The sequence below is a fragment of the Mytilus californianus genome, unplaced genomic scaffold (genome assembly GCF_021869535.1).
Source record: "Mytilus californianus isolate M0D057914Y unplaced genomic scaffold, xbMytCali1.0.p SCAF_8, whole genome shotgun sequence".
Lineage (NCBI taxonomy): Eukaryota > Metazoa > Mollusca > Bivalvia > Mytilida > Mytilidae > Mytilus > Mytilus californianus.
In genome coordinates this window covers 45,062,476-45,088,511 of record NW_026262734.1, presented here as the reverse complement: position 1 = coordinate 45,088,511, position 26,036 = coordinate 45,062,476, and the positions used below count along the sequence as shown (strand labels likewise).

The 26,036-nt window shown below is 32.0% G+C and overlaps 1 protein-coding gene across 1 annotated transcript; it reads right to left on the bottom strand.

The window, feature by feature from the left end:
• Positions 1-3,826: 3,826 nt before the first annotated feature.
• LOC127713037 (probable serine racemase) lies at positions 3,827-24,484 on the bottom strand. Its single transcript, XM_052219636.1, has 9 exons — positions 23,873-24,484; positions 15,642-15,683; positions 13,509-13,675; positions 12,009-12,093; positions 11,068-11,194; positions 9,992-10,042; positions 9,255-9,382; positions 7,011-7,061; positions 3,827-6,257 (listed from the first exon to the last, which is right to left on the bottom strand). Exons 1-9 carry the CDS (start codon positions 24,053-24,055, stop codon positions 6,096-6,098), a joined length of 996 nt encoding a protein of 331 aa, XP_052075596.1. The 5' UTR covers positions 24,056-24,484; the 3' UTR covers positions 3,827-6,095.
• Between the last annotated feature and the right edge of the window lie 1,552 nt (positions 24,485-26,036).

The window sequence follows — 26,036 nt, the reverse complement described above, 5'->3', positions numbered from 1 at the left end:
TGTCATGTGACCATTGTCCTTGACATCATTTTCATGGTTCAGCAACTGCTTGAAAAAAAATATATTTTTTTTGTCATGTGAATTTCTCACTTATTATGAGTAATAGGATAATTATACTATAAGCAGTAGGTCAACTATACTATATGTGGCGCATGGAAAGATTGTAAGAGGTACATGTCAGTCTGGAAGGTTTCACCTGACCTTGACCTCATTTTCCTGGTTCATTGGTCAATGTTAAGTTTTTGTGTTTTTGGCTGTTTCTCTATTACCATAAATAATAGGTCAACTATATTTGGTGTACGGAATAATAGTGTACATGTCTGTCTGACAGGATTGATCTGACCTTGACCTCATTGTCATGGATCTTCAAAAATGTTAAGTTTATGAGATACTGGTAGTAAAACTTTTTTCTTTAAGACTTTCAACCTAAAATCAGTGGTCAGTAAAGCAGGCGAGACATTTCAGCGTGTGCACTCTTGTATTTCATATTTTAGTGGTTTTATTTATTGATAAAAGTCGGTGCTGATATCAGAACGTGAGTACTTTTGATATAGAAATAAGAAGTAGTGGTATAATTGGGAATGTGACAATAATCTGTCAGAGACCAAATAACGTAGTCGTAAGCAATGACTAGTATTGAAATAATTTTGTTGCACTTATCTAATGTTGGATGTGTGGACCTAACCATTGACATATATCCCACATTCTTTTAATTCACATTTAGAATAAGATGAAGAGTGTAAGACTAAATTCATTTTATACCTTACACGATGTAGAGTACCTGGCTTGGGACAGTGCAGAATGTAACTTTTTATCCTCCAAGGAAACCTGTTGTCAATTTAATACGGTATATCGTGTTAAACCTTTATAGAACGTCAGCGCCTCTTTTCCATGGCTTATGTTTTCTCTCGTAATTTCCTATAGAGTATTGTTGCTTATAAGGAAGCCATTGAACCAAGGGTTAGAGTTGGATACCTCTGCTATCATGATTTTGTTCACCGTTATAAAAAATTTGAATTACAGATGACTTTGGATATGTTTCAGTTGTAGCAACAATTCTGTCCAGTGAGTGTGACACAACTATATCATCTGCGACATGGGACTTATACACATAATCTATTGCATTGCCTTGTTGGCCTTATGTTTCCCCTTCGTATTTCACCCATTTCCCGATTTGTATCTCCGTCCCTTTTATTAGGTCGACAGTATTTATCTTTAAAATATTGGAAACTTTTTTGTATCAATTTATTTCATAGAGGCCGAGTTTTTTTTATTGCTAATTCAAAATAAAATTCTAATGAAAATGTTATGCAAATATTGTTGTCATTTCGGGGCCTTTTATAACTGACTATGCGGTATGGGTTTGCTTATTGTTGAAGATTGTACGGTTAACCATACTTGTTAATTTTTATGTCATTTGGTCTCTGGTGGTAATTTTATAGATTGAACGTTTCATAAATATTGTTGTTTTAACTAAAATGAAAATTCCACAACCTTGTAAACTAATACATAGTTATCATTGACGTTTTCAGTCTGGTTATTTACCAGTTTCCATTTCTTCATATACCTGTATGATATTTTTTATCAAATTACTTTTGCTGTCTTAACGTCACATTAACACGTTGTGACCTTCATGATATAAGATAACATCATGCATTCTCTATTTTAAGAGGTATTATCATACAAGGAAGGTAATACTACAATGCTCTTTCTGGAATATGTATGCTTATCAAAAATTTAATTACATTTTGAATTGCTGAATTACTTCTGTACGGTTATTTTCTTCCATCACATTGAGAAATATATTGATCTAAAATGTGTTTGCACTGATACAGTTTTCGTCCTTGAGTGGGTAAACAAAGAAATAAATAAGAAAAGAAAAACTAGTAGAAATTAAATGTATTATAGATCGTGGGAACAACATTTAGAGTTAAAACCGTTGCATGTAATATTCTCATACAAATTAATACTCCAGTTTCTTCTTTATTTACTTGTAACGCTTTATTATCACGCAAAAGCGTATAGTCAATGTAACGTTTTTATTTTGTGTTCTCTCTCATAACAAACTGTACCATTCGTCAAAGAAAGACGGTAATTAGGTTATTAGACATATCAAAAGACAACACACAGGATTGTAAATAAGTTGACAAGTTTGTCTGTGGTAACTGGGCCGGGTATAGTATATCGGAATAAAAAAGAAGCTTACGTTATCCTTTAACTTCACGTTCTGCTATATCGATAATATCCTCTAACCGAATAATTCAAAATTTATCGACAATGTTCGAGTGCAACTTACGAGTCTTGTGAAGACGAAATTTTCGTTTGGCGTACCAATGCGTCATGTATATTTGACGAGATTATTAATCGCATCCCATTGACCTAGAAATTAAGGATATCATCGAAACAGTTAAGTCAGCTTGATATCTTGACTTATACCTAGTAAGTGACAATGAAGACCTGATGAGATCAAAACGTAACAACACAATAGATTATTTCAATTTTCCCATTGTGATTTTTCCATTTTAGTGTAGCAGCATTTCAGTAGCGCCTGCATATGAAGTATATATCCCTTCGTATATATATATGAACAAAGTTTCAGAGCTTGCATTTCCTGGTATCCGAATGAGTTTATTTCCTACATGATAGTTTTTATAAAATGTTGCTGCTTAGAATGATGCTATTGAATCAAGGGTTCCTATTGGTCTAGTTAAAGTAATTTTTTCGAAAGTTTTACTGACGTTATAGAATATTTGTGTCTCAGATGATCACGGATAAGTTTCGACTTAACGTAGCAACAATCCCGTCCTCTTTTCCTCAATTTTCACATTACCAAAGTTTTACTTGCCATGATTAATTGATTGGTATTTAACGCCGCTTTCAACACTATTGTGCTATTTCGTGGCGGTCAGTTTTTATTGGTGGAGGAAGCCGGAGTGCCCGGAGAGCAACACCGACCTTAGGTAGGAAAACTGACAATCCTAGTCAATTAAGATTTGAGATGAGCGCTTGCGGGATTCGAACTCACAACTTCAGTGTTGACTGGATAGTGATACAGTAGTTTGACTACTTAGACAACTCGGTCACCGATGCCCCTACTTGCCATGAGCATGTGCCTTTAGTGGAACAGAACATGCCTACCATTAAGAAGTACTATACACCGAAAACAAATGCTTTACTCACAATAATCTCAAAACCATCGATGTAACAAAAAATTGGAAGAACTTTTGAAAGCAAAAACATATGGTAACAAATCAAATAAAATATATGTTTTGGAACTTTGCTTAGGAAGGTTAAATTTATGCAATTTTTGGAAGACAGTTAAAATAGTAGAATGATAAACAATACTATAGAGATATCAGTATATCTTAAAGACAATTATTAGCTGTAGCCTAGACCATAGGGAGACACAGATTATGACCCCTCAAATTACCAAAGTATTTTACAATTGAAAATGAACACTCATAGTGATTTGAAATTTAAATTTTCCTAAACTTCTTCCACACATGTTAAAAATATGTATGAAATTGATAATAAAAAGGCTTTGTGTGACGATGGCATTCCTGTTAAAATTGTGATCCAAACCAAGAAAGTTATGAATTGATCATGATCAGTAGAAAATATTATATCCCCTTAAAAGATTTAAAGATGCACATGTTACTCCATTGATTTTATTTCTACCTTGTATTTTTGTTTTATTCATGTATTTTATTTTTCTTTCTTCTTTTTCTTAATTTTTTTAGGTTAAAGTATGTGTTATTGTTGCTTTTCTGTAAATGTGTTCTTTATTAATAAAAATTTCAGCATAAAAATAAATAAAAACTCAACATTACAAATAAGATCACCGGAAATTTATTTAACAAATGCAGTATTATAAGCATTGCAATTCAACGATATAATCCGTAACAACAGCATTAAGTGGTACTCAGTTGGAATTTTTGGACTGTTAATATGATCCTCAACGATTTCATCAGGCATGAAGCTCATTTAAAACGTTTTTATTTCTGAAAATACTGATATTAATAAAAAGAAGTTTGGACTTATTCAAACGTTTAGGATCACAAGTGTGTACTGTTTAATGTTCTGTAAGGCCTTTATCATTAAATCGTCCACAATATATGCAATAAAGATAAAGGTAACATTAATAAGCAAGTTACATAAACCGTAAAAAATGTAAACATTATAGGGGAAATAATTCTTAAAAATCACTACAACGTTTGTGTAATAAATTTTATTTAAGCGTCTAAGAAACACGGATAATTATAATTCTGTTTCACACAAATGCTTATAAAATCAACGATGAAATTTACTTTAAGAAACGCATTACTGATTTTAAGAGTTATCTCCTTTAACCCAAATATACCCCTTTAATGAAAAAGGAAAATATATGACAAAGCTGGAAAATCCTGCAACTATTGTCTGCATGAAAAACATTCTAAGTTGCTATGTATCTAATGTGAGATTATACACGCCCCTTTCATATGCTTCATACCGCGATTGGATCAGTTTCTTCACAGTATCATGTCAGATAATTATACGTAAAAGTAATGTTTTATATCTAAGTAATTTCGATTCTTTTTTAAATGAAGATTTCCATAAAATTTGGAACAGCCAAATATGATTTAACCTTTGAAAAGTCTTATTGCGTCCATGTTGCAGTATTTTCCTTTTTGCCTCTATAATGTCACATAATTATGCAATTGTAAAAAAATGCTATTAGCAATAAAAGACATAAAACACCGGTTTTGTTTGTAAAATCACAAGATTATATAACTAGTCAAAAAGTCATTGTTGGTAAAACATGCTATAAGCAATAAAAGACATAAACCACCGGTTTTGTTTGTAAAATCACAAGATTATATAACTAGTCAAAAAGTCATGGTTTATCCCTAAAAAGATATCACAGGCAAGGTATCGAATAATATATGTAGTAAAAGAGAAACCCGAATTTAAATAACTGCGATATCACAACAAAAATAAAAAAGAGGCTCAATGTCGTTCGATAACTCACATGACTAGTGATAACATGAAGGTGTTGAGAGTTCTCTGAATTTTACAAAAGAACTTTTTGCTTTAGCAATTAGGGCACCTGCATTTCTCAAAAGCCACAAAAAGGGAATACAGAAAGGCGATTCCAAATAAAACCCTAACTATAAGTAATTTCGTGTTGGTGTCCTATTTAGATATAACAAACAACAGGTATAATTAGTTTTTTTATCGTGTATTACACTGTTTCGTGAATGTTTTTGGTTTTTGATTGTACAGATTAGATGTACATATGAATATTAGGTAAAAAATATAGAAAAAGTGAAATGTCATCCAAATATCGACATCCAGGTGACAATACATCATTGTTCAACTTCCTTTGTTAATTCAGGTCAAGGTATAACAACCTCTCGATCAATATGTAACTATCAATGTCCAATCTCCATCAAAGGAGTGAAGTCAAGGATTGCTGTGATAGCCATGGAAACAAATAATAAATGTGTAATAATGGCAAGAGTAGCTCACAGAATATATTACCAACAGCTGTAACAGTTTACAATGCTGATTGTGTAGCATGCAGGCATTTTTTTTTCAAGTAAGGTGTGTTTATTCACAAGTTATTATGTAATAAAGGGTGTGTAAATTCATCAAACATTATTTAAAAACTATGTTTGCATACAGTACTACGTTTTACCAACAAACAATCTCAAAGCATGCTATCTATATTATTTCTTCTGTGAGTAACATGATAATATATCTGTGTAAAGATTAAAAGAACTCCAATATATATATATTAGTTTGACTTATTGTCATATTGCAAAAAAAGTTTGGGCTAAAAGAATAAGCTAAGCTCCTTGGGAAAAATTAAACCAACAATTTCTAAAACAATACATTTTAAATCATGCATTCTTATTGACTATTCTATGGTCAACGTGTTTGTCTTATGCCAATATTTTATTGTAAAATATAATAGCAAGGAAGTTGGGGAAATTTTTAGGAAACATTTTTCAATTGGACACAGCTACATCATTTTAAAGTATATTAAGCATGTTTCTATTATTGCATACAGTACTTAGTTATACAAAATAAACTACTAGTATTTATGAGGCATGCTATCCTTGTGGTTCCTTCTGTGAGTTCCATGGCAGTTTATCTATGTCAACGTTTCCACCACATATTATAATGCCAATTTTCTTCATACTAGGATCCATTTGCTTTAACTTATCTGACATGGCAGCAGCAACTGTCGCTCCAGAAGCGGCTTCTATAACCAACTTAAATAAAAAACAATCAATACATTTAAAGTTTCTGTTTTCCAACTATAGTTTTAATATTGCACTGTATGTGAAAAAAAATCCTCATTCAGTGTCCGTTTTTAAATAAAGAACGTCATATTCTATGTTGATATAATGATAACGCCAAGAAAACACGGATGATCAGGTCATACATATGGTCCGTAGGTTTCTACACACATGTATGTAAACAATGTACAACAACAACATTGAATGAGTAAAAACTTCAAACGTTGAATCTAGTAAGATTGATTATTTGACTATACCTTGCTTTGTATTTGACTAACCAGCAGAGTCTGATTTTTTACGTTTATAAAATGTTGCTCACAAGGTAACACGGACATATCCTTTTGAATCCGAGCAAACCATTTTGTCATACTCCTAAAGTCGGATGTCACTAAGGCAACATTCAACCCTGGCCTTTTGTATTGACTTTCAATTTCTATTATAGCAGAATATAGTATATACACGGAAGTTGGTCGAACTGGCCATAGGTTTTTAATATACTGACAATAAACGACTTTGTATCGCTGCATAATTTTGTGAGCGTTTTAGTAGGAAACATAACCGATGGCCAATCATAATAGCAATATTTATAAGCTTTCGGAATCAAATGATCGCGTCAAATCCCCTCACTGGTAATTTGGTAATTTCCATACAGCGCAAAGGCAGGTCAGATATACAAAGACCAACTTAACATGTAATATTTTACTAAAACATAAATTAAACATTTACCTTCATATGTTGAAATGAAAACTTCATCCCTTTTATCATATCTTCATCACCCTGAATAATAGTATGCGTTTTTGTAATATACATGATATACTTCTAGTAGGTAATAATGTGGTAAAAATACATTTAAAAAAATCAGGAAAAAAAAACACATATACAGATAGAACTATTCTAAAGAACAGTAAAGTTTCGTATGTCTGCAAATTATAGATAAGGAGATTGAGTTGCCATACAGTATTGAAAAGACTTTTGAGGTACAAAACTTTGTATTAAAACAATGTATCAATAAGACAAGCGTCCGTTGGTTTCTTGTCTGTTATAATTTCGGAATTAAAAGACAGACGAAAGATACCAAAGGGATATTCAAACTCATAAGTCGAAAACAAACTGACAATTACATGGCAAAAAACGATAAACGACGAAAAGACAAACAGCAGTACACAAAACACAACATTGAAAACCAAAGACTGAGCAAAACGGACCCCAACAAAAACCGGATGTGATCTCAGGTGTTACCAAAGGATAAACAGACCCTGCTCCACCCGATAAGTTGCTCATGTAAAAACAATCCGCTGATAAGTCTTATTCGTTAGGTCACATTCGAGGAAAAGAGGACAGGATTTTGGTTACGACAACTGGAACATATCTGTAGTCATCTGTGAAGATATTCAGCAACGGTCAACCAACTCGTGATTGTATCTGTAAATTTTCGAAGGGATGATTTCATCTTCACCAAGTGAAACTCTTTGTATAATAGCTCTCTTGTAAGCAGCATCCGTCCATCATGGAATTTATGATAGGAAATGCAAGCTCTGGAATATCGTATCAACTGGAAGATGTATACTCCATATGCAGGCGCTGCTCGAATTTCTAGATGTAAGTAATGGTATAAGTCAGAATTAACTCTATATGTTGTATCCTTTATTTCAAGTTCGATGGGATAGATGTGTTCAATATACTAAGTAGTCAATAAACTTTGTATTATTTAGTGAGAGGACATCATATATATAACGGAACGTGAAGTTATAAGATAATGCTTGTTTCTTTTCATTATTCTTAAGAAGCTCCTTATGAAGTCAGCCCAACATGAATAAATAACAAGTCGGTAAGAAGAGGAGCACAGTTGGTCTCCATGAGAATACCGATTGTTTGTTGAAAAACAAGTCCTCAAAACATTGTTTATAAGGACACTTAGGTAAGTTAGGAATACAATACAGTGAAGGAAGATCCAGATCTTTGGTTGGAATTCAAAAGAAACGTAGAAAAGACGTATGCTTATTTAGGATTTTCTCTATGGTAAGTGTTGTGAGTGTATATGTTGAGTTTCCAGTTAAATTGTCAATACCCGATTCCTTTATCAAAAAAAAGTAAAATAACAAAAATACCGAACTCCAAGGGAAATTCAAAACGGAAAGTCATTTATAAATCAGTTTATGTATACTAATGTAATAAACACGCAAAAACGATTTTGTTTTGGGCTTTATCTGTATTTGGGTATTTATAGATCGATGTAGCATGTGTATTCATAGAACCATTCAAGTTTTTAAATCTAATTTGTATCAACGACCTCACAGCCTTAACCCATTCGGAAAGAGTATCTACGTCTTCTCTTTGGCGTTGAGTCCATTGCCTGGCATAATCCTAAAGTACTTAATCCATCGGTATTTTGAATTTGTGTTTCCAATTGATGGATTTTAGGCTCGATATAAATTTTTAATAAAATTAGCAAATAAGAAAATCTTTTTGTAGGAATTTCATATATTTGTGTTCATGAAGAGTGATATCTCACTTATAACTAAATGTGTATACTTCCCTCCATATAATTACATGTGTATACTTCCCTCCGTATAATTACATATGTATACTTTCCTCCGTATAATTACATATGTATACTTCCCTCCGTATAATTACATGTGTATACTTCCCTCCATATAATTACATGTGTATACGTCCCTCCGTATAATTACATATGTATACTTCCCTCCGTATAATTACATATGTATACTTTCATCCGTATAATTACGTGTGTATACTTCTCTCCATATAATCCTAATGAAATAGAAGACTTGCACACGACCAACATGTTGAAAACATTCTAGACGTTATATTTTTTATCGTACGTTTAGAAATAGCATGGTATAACCTATATTTGTTCATTCTTTGTGTATACTCCAATACTACCTTAAGCCGATGTAATACAAAAATGCATATACACATACACATATGTTATTCTACTGTATAACTTACCACAGTGAAAACATCTTTTTCAACTAGATCACAAATAATTGGAAATGTAAGATGGCCTAATTGCTGTAAAATAATCCCGTCTGCTATCGTATCTAAAAATTTTGGAGGGTTCGGCCACAATCGTTCACCTACAATGAATTATATAATGTTTTGACTTTTATCAGAAGTATAAATGAAACAGACGTATTACAAGTATATATTTTCGAGATTAAAAGATTTGCTACTTCCAGTAAAGACAACCCCCTTTGTAAAAAGGAGAACAGAAACTCAAGGAATAAGAGGGTCAACAATTGACTACCGAATAACTTTGTGGAAAAGGTCATCTGCATTAATTTTTACATTAAAACATATGCAAACTAAGTTTCATATATCTTATTTATAAATGTATGATGCGTATTATTTCAAATGATTATTAAATGTTAAAGGAAGGACAGTTTGGTGAGAACCGCAATAAAATAAAATATTAGAAGTTGATCTGATTGGTAGCGGTTTGACGGCGCGGCAAAACATATTGGACGGTATTTTAAAAGCACACACTTAACTTGCCATGGAGGTTTGTAAGACAGCCTATCGTTGTTTGCATTTGTTGTTGGTGTTTTTTTGTTTTGTTTTGTTCCGTTTTGTTTTTATTTGTTTTGATTATTCATTTTTGATTTTGTTTGATTTTCAATTTTTTGCATTGATATATTTTGTTTTGTTTTGGTTGTTCGTGTTTTATTCAGTATTTCAATTTTTACCTGATCGCATGCACTTTTCAGCCATTTTACCTTCTGGTTCTACCATAAATACTGAAAAGAGAAAAATGTTTTGTAGAGAAAATATTTCAAAAACATAAACTGCTCTGAATACAATGTATTCACTTTGCAATAATATCTGCACAGGTGGAAATGAAGCATTAGTCATTGATGACATAATATGTACAAAGAAAATCAATGGTTTAAACATCAATAGTCAAATGTACACAGCTTATCAGATGAAGTTTCTCCTTGGTTCTATGAAATGCTAAAGTGGTATTCCGAAGCCATGTTAAAGCTGATAAATCAAGAGATAAACATATACAAACAGTAGAAATCACACTCGACACCAGACCCTACTACAAGGTAAACATCGTCTGCTATGCTGGTGTCATTTTTCATGTGTTTCGAAAACCATATCTGGTAAAAATGTAACGACAATTACGACAGAGAAAATAATCAATGTTACATAACTGTTGTAAATTAACACGCGGAGATATCGTAACAGTCAGTGAATTTGAGGTGGCGAATATGTATTATAGAGTATTTTTTTCGAATCCGGAGTACACTTTGCACTAGCTGTCTTTTTATAGTGATTAAGATTGTAAAACAATGTTGACTGCTGTACCCTAGTTTTTGACAAGTCAGGTTTAATCCACCGTTTTCTACATAAGAAAATGCCTGTCAGTACAAAGCCCGGATTATAACAGTTGTTTTCCATTCGTTCGATTTGTTTGAGCTTTTGATATTGCTATTTGATAAAGGACTTTCCGTTTTGAATTTTTTCTTGGAGTTCAGAATTTTTTTTATTTTATTTTTTAACCCCCATTGAAGATAGGTATGTGTCTAGTTCAATCAAATGTGAATAAATAAAATAGTTTGAAAGTTAAGGTCAATGTGATATAAGAATATTATACCAAATACCTTTTGACCATATGTAAAATAAATCATTTTAAGAATTGTATCAAATCAAATAAAGAGCTGGTGAAAATCCCCTAAATGTTATTTAAAAAAAAGTCCAGATTAAAAAAGGATAAAACCCGCTTGTATGTAGAAATATATGATATGACGACAATTACCTTTTACATTTTTGTTGATAGCTTTCGCTGCAATAGATATACCAGAAATCATTCCACCTGCACTTGACGATACTAATATAGCGTCTAAATCTGGTACTTCTTCTAAAAGCTCCACTGCCATTGTACCCTGGATATTAAAAACATTGTTGGTTGAGTATTAATGAGATTAAATGTCGATTCAAGAAATAATGAAACGAATTTTCAAAGGTGGGGATGCATTCCAAACAACAAATAATACCTAAAGACATGTAGAGGATATCATACAGTTTTCAACAACTGACAGGTGTCTTTTAATCATGCCAAGACCTAAATCGTTTGCAGTCTATAAACTATTTAAGATCTGCCTTCAACAAAACTTTCTCCAATTGACCAAAAACATTCACGTCATGATAACGAATTGTTAACCTCATTAAAGAATATTCGCAATTTCGGAAAGCAAGCTTAAAGAAATTAACATGCTGATATGAAATAATGACAACCTGGTCTTCTTTGAAATTCCAAAAAGAAACTGTACACAATTCAATTGCAGAAAGAAAAACAGAATATTTAAGTATTGCGTTAATCTATAAATTAGTGATGAATGATGTGCATCCCTCCAAAAAACAGTTCAGTTACAATGATTGAATAACATGAAATTAAAAGTTCAGAATATTGTAGGTATGTTGTCTTTGAACGCAACATCCTTAGTACGAATGTCACATAACACAGCAACTGAATAGTTTGGTTTGATAATATATTCATTTTGTATATTATTCTCAATCATTATCATCATCGTCAACATCGTCGACGTCGTCGATGTCATCATCGTCATCATCATCATCGTCTTCATCATCATCATCATCATCATCATCATCATCATCATCATCATCATCATCATCATCATCATCATCATCATCGCCGTCGCCGTTTTTTTAGTGTTTTGTAAAATAAAAAAGACATACCTGTCCGGCGATAACGTCGTAATGATCTGCCGAGTGAACAACTGCATATCCTTTCTCTGCAGCTATCTTGTCACAGGTTTCTTTTCTGGAATTAAAGAATAAGAAAACAATAATAACAATAATAATAAAAATAATAATATCCTTGTATAAATGCAATGAATTAATTAATACATAAACAGTTTTATAGACGTTTTTGGATGAAAGCATTAAAACGTTTATGACTGTATGTTGGATTGCATATATAATTTACTATAACTCCCTCTCCGCAAAAAAAAAAAAACATTCATGGGGAAAGAGTTTATAATGATTTACACATCTATTTCCCCAATAACAAAAATGTAAGTTCTATAACTATCAATTAATGACCTTATGCCCTTATCAAGCTGACAATGGGCGGTATGGTTTTTAGGTGTCAGACCACCAATTCAAAACCGCTATCTATTCAACAATTTTTTTTAATTTCCACAGATTTCTAAATATTTTATCTTAATTTGAACATTATAGAAACCAGATATATCCTGAATTGTGCATGTAGCACCTTTCTACGTGCCAATTTTCAACAAATGTTTAAAGTCTTGTAATGAATACGACCGTTCGGAAAATAACTACTACTAAAAACAACCCCTGGTTTTCTGGAAGTCTTTAAAAATAAGTATACTATGAAGCGCATTAATGCAAACTCATGGACAAGTAAATTTTTGCTGGAAAAGGTCTAAATATATTTCTCTTTCACCAAAAGTTTCATTTCTGCAAATTCGTTGCTTAGTTTAAGTAATCAATAACATCAAAAGCACTATTTTTTGTCAGGGAAAGGTTACTTTTACATATGTTCTAAATTGGAGTGGTTGAATTGGTGGTCTGACACCTTTTAGGGTTTCCCCCTACCATATATATGCATGCACACAGTTTTATTACATTTTATTGATATGTTATTCGAAGAATTTCCATTGTAAATAGAATGATAATATAGCCAGTGTTGGATCTTAAGATCCTCTATTTATGAGAAAGCAAACATCATTGATCTAATGTAAAAATTGTAAAAATGACGAATATATGTTTCGATTTCACCGATTTAATAATTTGGCCCTTATTATTTTTTAATAATTTAGAATCATGGATCCTCTCCCGATAGTGAATAAGATAAACATATAACTCCTTTCATAAATACCTTAAATCCATCATTGAACTGATCAGATTTATATCAACGTATGCATGCGCATGACACAATGTTTCTTGAATATCTTAACATATGGTAGGCTGGAGACCAAAAGTTCTGGAACCCAGATACGTTTGTAAGCATCGAAACCGAAATGGAATAAACAGAACACCCAGTGATGCGTCTTCGTTAGTAAGTTCGAATGCTGTACGGTTACCTATAGTTGCTAAAATTTACGTCATTTGGTCTCTGGTGCATTTTGTTTTGTCTCATTGGCAATCACACCACATCTCTTTGTTTTATACTACGATACATTTAACATTAAAAAGGCCATGTAAAGATACCTTGCAGTTGGGTTAGGCTCACAAAATGTCAATTCTGCTCCATAACCTTTAATAGCCGCAGCCTTGACTTTAGGCGCTGTTCTTGGAATGACAACCGAACATTCAACACCTGACATACGGGAAGCCCAAGCTGTAGCCTGGCCATGGTTACCACTGCTGTGAGTGACCTATAGTAATTAATCGAAATTATGTGATAATCAAAAAGACCTAGTATTTGAATTGGGTAATGCTTATACGAAACAACAAATTGTTTACATAATTTTAACATTACAAAAAAATATTTCCAAAAGGCAACAACAACATTATCAAGTGTCTAAATCATATAACAAGGTCTAAATCTCATTATCTCAATTTTTGAAGTACTTGTATTTTTCGTATATATTTACTCTTGTAGCTGTACATAACGAATTATTTAATAAAATATGTTTACACTAGGATCTAAATCGAACATAGCATCTACAAGAACTGAATACAGATAACAAAATATTTTGAGGGGAAACCTAACATCCCTAATTTGCATTTATCGAAGACAAACTAGTTTTCTGAGCAGTTAAACCCTAACTCCCGATACCATTTCGACCACTTCGGTCAGTAGAAAGGATAACAATAAATTAAAACATCCAATTAGATCTAAAGCATAAATGATATCGATGACATCATAGAAGACGGTATTATGAAGGTGTCATAATTTAAATTTTTTTAGCGTTGGTTTCGAAACAGTTACATTCATAGTAGACTGATAACATATATTGTTTCTGCAATGTATTTTCTTTCGATTCTCCAAAGGAATGGTTTTATTCATGGGTATTTTTTTATATTCTAAATTTACATGCAAATGTACATGCAATGTTATACAATTATAGCCTTTGTATGTGGTCGATACGAGGATATATCGACCTGAGGACGAAGTCTGAAGTCGATATACTTCGTTAGGTCGATATATCCTTGTATCGACCTCATACAAAGGCTACGGTTGTAATATTATTATTGTCAATAAGCCAGAAGTAGAGCACCAATCCACTGATTGTTTGTTTCGGTTGTGTCAGATATTTAAAAAAAAAACCCGTGCAATATCACTTTTCTATCTGCTGTTTTCAGCCTACCTTTGGAAATATAGTTGAATATGCGATTCTTTGTAAACGAATCAAATTAGTAAGAATATATACGATAATAATATATAAATAAATCAGGATTGTTATGTAAAGAAAATAAGTCACTTAAAAGAGAATTGGTAAGCCACTAGATATCTTTAGCCGGTAGCTGAAACGAACGAATTCGACCAATTCGATAATTTAATAAAAATGTTCAGGAGCCTACCTTTCCTCTTTCTTTACATAATGGGTCTCTTATCTTGGTACAGTGATATTAGTTATGATTATTTCATATCGGTAAAGAATTATGTTCTCTTATTGGATAAAAGGGGCCACATGACATTCTGTATTCTTCAGTAGAAAATTCCATCGGTCTTTAACAGAAAAAAAAAACGGACCAGAAAAACGGTCGTTAACGGAATTTTACATATTAATGACCAGTGGGGCGTGGTATCTCTGTTTAGAGTGATGTCCCTTTAATAAAACGCAATCGAAGTTGTTGAATTGTTTACCATATGTTTTCGTTAATTATAAAATTATAGAAAACTTTATTTTGTATTCATATACTGAAAAAATGCACTTAAATGAATAGCAGTGACTTATAGTGAACACTATGACTGGTCTTCACTCTTTCCTACAGAAATCGTACAATAAGTCGAGTTTGCTTTGAACAATTTGAATTTATGAGAATTTTTAAAAACTTGGTTCCTCAATGAAATAAACATAATAGTTATTGAAGAACTGGTCATTATCGTGATACATGGACTGCCCGTAGGACAGTGGTATTGACTGCGCCAGCGATAATGACCTCGCCTACGGCTCAGTCATTATCGCTGTCTTAGTCAATACCACTGTCTTGTGGGCAGTCCATGTATCACGATAATGACCAGATTTTCAATAACTATTATGTAAATATATGGCATATTATTCACGGTACAAATAAATTTCAAATATGGCAATAAGATGGGAGTGGCTGTCGGGGCATCAAGATTGCCAAATCAACGCTAAATATATCATACAAATGAAATTGAACATAACTTACCACTCCTTTTAAATCTGGATGTGCTTCTTTCAATTTCAAAATCTGAAATATAAAATCCTATGCATGTAAATATTAAAGCTTAGTTAGTTGTAGTGTTTAACGTTCTAATATTCAACTTTTTCTAAAATCTAAGAGAACAATTTACTTTTATACTCACTCCAAGTTAAGGTTTACTTAAGTATTCAAGGCTCCTATCAAACATGCTTAGTGTTTAAACATTTCTTTAAATTTTTCTTCACTTTTTATTTAAAACTTTAACCTCGACTGTTATTATTTTGGTTGTTTTCCTAAGTTATGATTTATTTTAATTGACAGACTGGCCTGGATCTCCAGATGAATTGCACCCTAGATTTCATTTGCATGACAGTAAATATCGTTAAGGCTTGTTCGGCTTAACTGACTATTACAGTATGGACTATTTTAAGGTGTCTATATTATAGAAGATATTTGTCTATTGTTGAGGGCTGTATGTTGAGCTCGAAATGTCTTCTGACTTTTTTGTATTGGGTTACAGTCGCATTGATATATCTCAAGCGTGATCCTTTATTTATATACGTACTAAGCACAAGTCATTCTATGTAGTACATATACAATATTAGGTCAATGTCACAAAAATTTAAACTTGTATTTGTAAAAGGCCTTAGAAACTGGGGAAGGGCGATGTTTACTGATCCGTCCAACTGTTACGTGTTGAGTATAAAAACAAGTTTTATGTTTTTGACATTGACCTTATATTCTTTTTATACCACAGGTAAACATTGCTACAATTATATTTATGAGAATGTTAATATAAAAATAACACTTATTTTCCATACCTAAACGAACCGCAGATTGTTAAGAAGAGCGACGTGACATGAAATCGACATTACACCAAATATTCGTTTGTTACTATATTTGGTAGATAACGGCAACAGGAAGTGTTCTAGCTGCAGAATAAATTCCCTTTCCTCCAGGTTAAGCATACATTGTAACAAATAACTTCTAATATGGATTTTGAAAGAGCGCTGTAACAAGTTTTTTTTTTACATATATGCTTCCTTATACAAGCCCGGTTTTTTTCAAGAGAGGGTCAATATTATCCTGCTATTTATTTCCATACCCATCGAACCTTTAGTTTGATATATTGTAAAATTGTTTTCGTCATAATCGGCAAGTTAACAACAACCACAATAATAAAGCATAACACCCTTTTGATCTTGAAATATGATTTATATTTTGTATATCAAGTACTTGCGTTGGATACAAAAATGTACGACTTGTTAATTTCCGTTTGACTAAAGTACAGTAACCGTTATAAATGATGATAATTATACATTAACACAGTGAAGTGGTTATTCATTAAAGATTTACATTACTGCAGCTGTTTCCATTTTGTGATTTTATCTCACGCCATTACAAGCTTATTTTTTACAAGACATTCGTCAATTTTATATATTATACGTAATTTACAAAAAGCAGGTATAACTTTTGGTTCACATTCCATTTACATTCAGTGATAATGATATATAATTACACCCCAGTTCTATTGTTATACTTCATAGTTTCTATTTCAGATTCACCTTTGACTAAAATTCAATGATCATGCAGATTACATTAACATTCGATGAAAAGAGACGCATATTTCTGAATAGTTTTAAGTACACACAACCTAAGGATTATATTAGCAAGTGAAAACAAGTGACAACTTAAATATTTGTTAAAGAATGCAGAATTACTTTTAATACTTGCATCCTGTTTGATTTAAAATAATTGTGTTAGCATGTTCATTACGGATACTGATAAGTAAATCGATTAAAATTTGAAATAACAATGCTCGTTGATATGTCACATGCATGTCCTATGAATTTCACTCTCTAATACCATTGTCCTTTCAACTTCATATCTTTATTATGGCACCCTCAACGGAGTTATTATTTTTCTTCCACTCTTTTTTGTCCAGCTTATATCTCGGAATTTTATGAACCAATGTTAATGGAACTATACAATAATGTTAACCAGCATGTGCAGATTTGCAATCGGGGTACGGGCATTTTCAAGATGGCCGCCGTTACCATGGAAACAGCAAAAATGTCCAAAAGTTCAAAATGCTCCAAACTTAATGAAACTTTACAACAATGTTATTTGGCATGTGTAGATGCGCTCTTTGACTTTGGAATTTCCAAAATGGCTGCCGTTGCCCAGACAATGGGGGGACGAGGGTGCCATCCGTTATTGCTAGCAATTACAAATCTAGTTTTATTTGTTCTTGTTCTACAATAACTATTTTTTAAGTGCTGCACATTTTTACCCCGTTGAAAATCTAGTAAAAAAGTTTAAACACACAACAAAATATAACATCAAAAGAAAAAAAGGGGTTCATGCCCTAAATCACAACTGTCCCCGTGCCATTTTTTCGCTCTGATAACACAGTCTTTTGGATTTTACTCTATGATATCACTGTATAAATATTTTTATTTCTTACATTTTGAATCTTTATTTTCAAAATCGAAAAGATGGTGATAAAAGATCAAGCATATTCACCTAACAAGAATAAATCGAAATGATATATTATATTTATATGAAAATAATAATAAAAAATTTAAAAAAATCAATACTGTGACGATGTTTTCATTATAATAGTAGTAACACTGCAGAAGATTCGTTTTGTGTGTATATCATATGTTGGTTGATCTGAGTGCTTACAAAATTTAAAAATGATTTTTTCTTCATTTTTGATATATATCAAATGGACAGGTAAACAAATATCTAGTTTTTATATTGCGCTTAACATACACCGATATACGTATATCTAAACATATATATCAGAAACATAGATTTCAATCTGATTGGAAGTCGAGTTTTGAGAATCCATTAAATTTTCAACATTGTTCGCAATCTATTGATCATGTTGATTGCCCTTATATCCTCTTTCAAATATATATGACTGACATTTTTTAGTAATTCATTTGTAAAAATTGATTACGCACATCACAAATTTGGAAAAAACGTTAACAGAATGCCTAGAGTCCTGGGTTTATTCTTCATTTGTTAACGTCCTGAATATGGATAAAATATTTGCAACTGGACGTTGAGCAAGCAAAATAATCAATCAATTGAATATCCCCCTTTTGTCTGCAATTTACTTAAAATTTACAACCATGCGCAATGAAGCAATAATGTGTAAAATTGCTGAGATAAGCATACGATCAATATATAGTTTTCTACCCAGGCATTATCCATGTGTTAAAAAATGAACTATCCAGTATCGACTTGCAAGTTTATCTGTCGAATAATTGATTTTATAGAGAATATCATAAAGTAAAACCAGACTCATTCAAATGTAACACATTTAAATGCTTCTTCTAGTGCAAAACAATAGTTCATTGTTTATGTGTAAATGCCGTAGAAATATATCTGATACTTAATAAGATATTTGATAAAAAGATAGATCCGTATTCATCGCAAAAATCTTATAGGAATATTATTTAAAAACAGGTACATGTACACCAGAAGGTACAGAAATAAGTTATGTTCTTCTCATATATTTTATGATGGTATGATACTAAACCCCTAACGGGAGGGATATGATTAAGACATAAACTTTCAATCAGTTTAATTGAGGTCTGGAGCTGGCATGTCAGGAACTGCTAGTAGTCTTTTGTTAATGTATGTATCATTATCATTTTGCTTAGTTTCTTCTGTTACCTATTCTGACATAGGACTCGGATTTCTTTTAAGCTGAGTTTTACTGTGCGTATTGATGTGTGTTTGTTTATTTTAAATTGGCTAGAGGTATAGGGGAAGGGTTGAGATATCACTAAATATGTTTAACCCCGCCGCATTTTTGCGCCTGTCCCAAGTCAAGAGCCTCTGGCCTTTGTTAGTCGTGTATTTTTTTTTAATTTTAGTTCATTCATATGTTTTGGAGTTTAGTGTGACGTCCATTTTCACTAAACTAGTACACATTTTTGTTAAGGGGCCAGCTGAAGCCCGCCTTCGGGTGCGTGATTTTCTAGCTGTGTTGAAGACCCATTGGTGGCGTTGGGCTGTTTTCTGCTCTTTGGTCGGGTCGTTGTCTCTTTGACACATTCCCTATTTCCATTCTCAATTTTATTTATTCAAAAGTTACAACTGTGCAAGCCATACATGTATGATCGACATCTTGCCATGTAGTAATTGAACGACGTATTAATTATCAATATGGCGCATTTTTCTCTAATAATGAAAAAACACTACATATTCAAAACATTTCTATTACTTATATATAATTCTATCAAAAATCCTTTTTATACAATATAACGACATTTTAGATTATTTTTGCGTCCGGGTGTAAGGTGACAGGATAAAGAATACGGTTGATTACCGTATAATTGTATGACAAACGTACAGAGGATACTCTCTATAGAAATGTTAGTGTTATTTCACAATCTGTACCGGGGTTTACATAATTATATTTGAAAAGTACACCAAATAAATGTGCAATATTTGATCAAAGTTAGTGAAGATTCATATTTTTGATATTTGTGTAAATGTTGAAATATCTTTTATTGTACGCTCATTAAATGCCATATAGGTTTTGATAGGTAGCTTCTAGTATGACCAATACTGATTGCCGACTGAAACAAAATTCAGACGTGAGATGAGCATATTCCATTGTCGCTACCGACTGAGTATTTGATTTTCTTTATTTTTAAATATGCATTAACATTTTTAACTTATTCAATCTACGCACTCCCATTAATACTTGATAAAATTAAACTGCAATGAAGCACAGAAAACTTCAAATAAAATAGATCGTAATATAAATAGATAATAATGCTTTATACCCACAGTTCTATAGAGCCTTGTTATGCAAATAGTTTTATATTAGTTTTAATTCATATTCTGAACTTTACAATAAAATGTGACGGAGAACTCATATTGATTGCTTGAACAAATATGACTGCGTAAATATGTGCACGCATTGACACAATAACATTGACAAGGTTATAAATTAGGCTTTAAAAATAATATGTTTATTAGAATGGGTTTGAATGTCTTCCTTTTGTGTGAAAAACAAAATGAAGTCTCTTCACGTGGTACAGAAAAGAACAAAATAGTTATCCTTTACAGGTGATATGATTTATATTTTCACTATTTACAAAAAATACTTGTGAAAAGTCAGTTTTTTGTTACTAGTATGAAATCATCAAAAGCTGTCTATTTTTTAAGCTTGAAAGATGATCTTTAGATATCTTTCGGCTATTTGTGTCACTGGGTTGCTGTCTCATTGATGTTATACATATTCATATATAAGATAAAGAGATGTGGTATTATTACTAATGAGACAACTAACCACCAGTAGCCTATACTGTAGATATCTATAATAGGCCCCGTCATGACAAAAATGTGAAGCAATTCAAAATAGAAATTCAACGGCCTGATTAATATATACCTACATATCCTTTTATTCATATATATATATCGTTTCTAAAACAAAGGATAATGTACCAGCATGCTTCACAAAAAAATAAGCAAAAAGGTCAAAAGATTTATCGGCTTAAAACAAAAACAATAAATATGAAAATAAGTAAATGCGGTATGATTGCCAGTGTGAAGACTTTCCACAAGAAACCAAATGACGTAGAATTTAGCGTGCGGCCTTCAACAAGGAGCAAAACACATACGACATATCAAGATATGTCCCCAATAAGCTTACCAGCAAGCTTGTCTATGATTACTAGATACAAATATCATCATCCCAATAAAGTTATAAAAAATGAAAACTAATGTAAAGAAACTGCATCTTATAGAGACGTCGACATCTCCTATCCTACTATTAATAGTATACAACTATTTAAGGAGGTATTCAATGTACATTAATTTTAAAGTAAGACCAACATTTTTTATGACAAAATGAAAGATGGATATCAAGAGATCATTAACCTTTTGTACGATACGGTTACTGACACCAGGTATAACTTCTCCAGATGGTCACCGACAAGTTATATTTTGTCAATCCTTATCCATTTAATTGTGTGTTTGTAGTATATATACCTACTGGTTCTGTCTTAATAATGATATAGATAGCTAAAAATCATGACATTGTAATTTAAGAATATTAAATGCCATCAATTCGGACGCATGAAATTTATAAAGTGTTGTTTTAATTTTTATAGATATCTGAAAACATTTTAGATTTAAGTATAATTGTTTTATAAAATAATCTTATAGCTTTTATAGCTTACAATGCGGTATGGGTCTTGTTAAAGACCGTGCGTTGACCTATAGTTGTCAACTTCTACGCCATTTGGTCTCTGGTGGGGAGTTGTCTCCTTAGCAATCATTCCTCATCTTCTAATTTTTATACTATATTCATATGTAGCAACACTGTATTTCCTTTCCTTTAAATTTGTTATAAAACAACAATCCGTTTCAAATGTTTCTCACCAAAGATGAGTAAAACATGCCATCTTGTCCGGCATTTGGCGTTTGAGTTTTGTCAGGTTTAGCTTGCACTTTTAACCTTATAACCATAATTTTTTTTATAGCTGTATACTATAAAACCTTTTCTTTCTATCCACACTTGTTACATTCAAATCAAATGAAGAGGAATTTGATATTCAGTTCATACGATACTTTCCACCAATATGAATTGCATCATAAATTTTGTATTTTATGATAATGTAATATTCATTATATTGAAGTATTCTCAGACTGCCTCTATATATCAGAATAATGCTGTTTCTAAGAGAACTCTTTAATGTTATTGATATAAAGACCATTAAGCTTGCTTACTGATGGTTCAAAGGGAATTAAAACATCACTTTATGTTTCATTATGAATAACATGGACGATTGTATCATATATGTAATTATTTCTGTAAGTTTAGTTGGCAAATTGTCACATGAACGTAGTAAACAGATAGATTTTATTAGATTCTATTATCACCAGGTTTGAAATGCATGTATTATTTATATTAGATACATTTTCTGTCATTTTACATATACAAACGTTTCATGACCACCTTTTTTTTTAAATAAGAAACATTTTTACCAAATCATTGTTCCAATCTCGTACACTCGGTAAAGGGAAGTTTAGATTATTGTGAAAAGATGAAATAATTTTACCATTTGAAAGTAGAGTCCCTTATATGCAAGAATAAACCGATATATGGTTAAAATCATAATACATTTTCGAGCAGCATTGTAACAGACGAGCTCTGCTGGGATTTCAAAGCATTGCAGATATTTCATTATCTATATTTGAGAATTGATGGAAAATTGAACAACAAAGCAATAAACATACGGAACAATAGAATGACATTACAGTTCAAACGTATCTCATAACAAAATCACTTCATCAGAATAAAACCCACTCAAAATAATAGTTTTGTTAGAAATTTTTGTCATGCTTTGATAAACAATGTTTTTACAATATGATGACGTATCAATTGTTTCTAAATTTAACCGAATAAGGAACAATTTTTTAACTTCTTGTATCTATTTTAAAAAGAGGAAATTATTCTTGTCAGAATGATATTGTTTAAAATCCATTCAATAATTTCCTCAGTCAAATTGTTAAAACTTATAAATGGTATTTCATAGTAGTTATATTTTTGTGTGCTTCAACATCACAAAGCAGTGGCGGATCCAGAAATTTTCATAAGAGGGGCCCACTGACTGCCTAAGAGGGGACCCGCTCCAGTCATGCTTCAGTGATTCCCTATATAATCAACAAAATTATACAAGAAAGTATAAGTACACAAAAGGGGGGCCGGGCCCCCTGAAAAACCCTCTAAATCCGCCTCTGCAAAGCCTTTACGCAGTTTACGATTGATTGATTGATTATCGGTTGCTAAACGTCCAGTAGTAAATATTTCATGGATGGTCAGGACGAATGCACTTAACTGGCAAACAAGAACACAATCTGTCAAATATGAAAATTCTTACAATCCCAATACAAGGTGTATGATTCTGCACAAGACAAAGATGCGGATGATGCTCAACCAATAAATAGTACTGTAAAACATGCTTATTACTGTACTGAGCGAGGTCGCACAGCTTACAAGATGTAAACCCGGAATAAACAATACAACTACTGCTGGCTGTGAACATTATAACAATAAAAACTTTTTTTTTTATAAAATGCAGACCTGCTTACTGTTATTTGCATTTATCGTAAACTGAAAGTGGTTTCCTCTTGTGATTTAAAATATCTACGTCATGTCCAAATGTATTGTCTATCTGGGTTAAAACAATTTTAATACTTACCGAATTTAATGCTCCTCTTGCTTTAAAGGATCCAGTTTTCTGTAAATTTTCACATTTGAAAAATGCGTCTCTCCCAATTAAATTGTTAAAAGTCGAACTTGTGAAAATAGGTGTTCTGTGAACAAACGGCTTTATCCTTTCGTGTGCTTTATAAATATCATTGATAGTTGTTCGACTCGACATTGTCACAGTACAGAAAAGTCATGTGACCTAGTACACGTTTTATAAAAATTTCCAACTTCCTTCCTATTAACAGTGATTAAACTTGTGTTTTATACTGTTTTCAAACTAGTATTAAATCCATACCTACTCATCTAAGCGAAACATCTGAAATACGACACATTTTGTGTTATATTAAACAACAAACATGTTTCACTAAGCATCCATGCTGCGTGAATATATTACTGAAGATAGAAAGGTACTAAAAAACGTAATTTTTACATCGCATAATAATTTTAATACAAATAAACATGTGTTGATACAGATATCGAGGTATTGATCAAAGAACCAATAAGACAGGTAAACATCTTTTATTATACAAATGCACATTTATAGAATTGGAGACGCACCTTTATAGTCCCTCTGGTATCTTTCGTCCCTCTTTTATAAATGGTTCACAAATTAAAAATCAATTCAACCTTAATAAATAAACGGGTGACTGCACTTTTTATTATTCGCAATTCCAATAAGTTAGTTACGCTGAGCATGGTTTGACTACAGAATGAAGTATATCGAATACAAAACAATGACATCGGTTCGTCATATTTAATTCTCGTTTTAAATTTGCAGAACAAGTTTTATAATACTTCCATGGACAGATGAAAAAAGCAGACAGTAAAACGTACTTATTACAATTTATATATTGGTAAATATTTCAATACATTATTTCAATTCTAAACAGACGCAGATTCCCCGAAACTGATCTATATACAATAATGCGGTAAGGCCAATTTTCCATGAATTTATTTAACAAGGGCCATTTTTTAAAAGCCTTTTAACCTATTTTTTTTACAATTCTCAGTATGTCCGCTACATATGTGACTTTGAGGCTATCCCAAAATTTGGCGTATCTCTGAAAATGTGAAATATTTGAAGATGCCAAGAGATGCTTAAACTGCAGTTTTGGTAGTTTATGGCAAAAAGTTCTTATTACATTGTATTAAGTTTTATATTCCTTCTTTAAAGGACTCGCGCAACGGTCATAATAAAAGAACATGAAGATTATTTTGTTTGTATTTGTGGAAACTTTCTGTTATTCTTTTTAATCTTTAGATAACTTAACCCATTGATTTTTTTAACCAAGCGCTCTTGTAGTTGAATCATTTAATCGAAATCTGATTTATCTGAGAAATAATGACTTGGTTGATCATTATTGTGTTCCACGTGATTAGAAAGAAAATGAAGTGTTGTTACTCTCTCAACAAAAATATGGATTTTGGATAGTTATACTGGAGATTCTGGAGTTAGATTTCGACAATTGTAAATATTATACTTGTTGAGCTTATTGTCTGAATTTCGGAGATCTAGAACCCATATTAGAAGTTTTTTGATAACAAAGAAACTATTTTTTTCACTGAGACCTGTCCTGCATACCCTGGGGGATAAACAGTGTATATATTGAAAACTGTTCATGAGACATTGAATGAAAGTGGACTTTGGACTATAGTAAAATCAGCTGTTTTATAATAAATTTGACCTATTCACTTATAAGAACACCCAATCATATCAAAAGAATGTCGATGAGCGATACGTCGAGGCTAATTAAGGAGAGCCGAAGAATCGTTAACGCTTCCAATGATGTAAATCTGAACTCGGGAACATTGCTAAACATGATTTTGGAAATAGTTACGGGTATCGACTCTACAATGAGACGAATGGAAACAAATATGATTTGAAACAAGATTTCTTAACGGTGTCAGCTAGGGTTAGAACATTAGAAAACCAGGCGAGCGATTTCATCAAAAAGCTGTCAGACTGCGAGACTAGCTGCCAAGGTGTTAGTAATCTTTTTGATCAGGTAACTGGACAAGTTAAAACTAACAGGCGTAATATTAACAATCATGATACGAGAATTAAGAAACTCGAAGAGAACACTATCGTCCAACCGAGTGTTACAACAGTCATCGAATCAAAGGAAATTGAGTCACTAAAGGCAGCCATTCTT

Bases quoted from the DNA above. Each gene is read 5' to 3' on its own strand.
- LOC127713037 (XM_052219636.1), bottom strand. From the start codon at position 24,055: ATGTCGAGTCGAACAACTATCAATGATATTTATAAAGCACACGAAAGG. The intron at 11,195-12,008 runs GTATGTCTTTTT...TTTAATATCCAG, and splicing joins ACGACGTTATCGCCGGACAG to GGTACAATGGCAGTGGAGCT. The intron at 6,258-7,010 runs GTAAATGTTTAA...TTTTTATTTAAG, and splicing joins TTTCATTTCAACATATGAAG to TTGGTTATAGAAGCCGCTTC.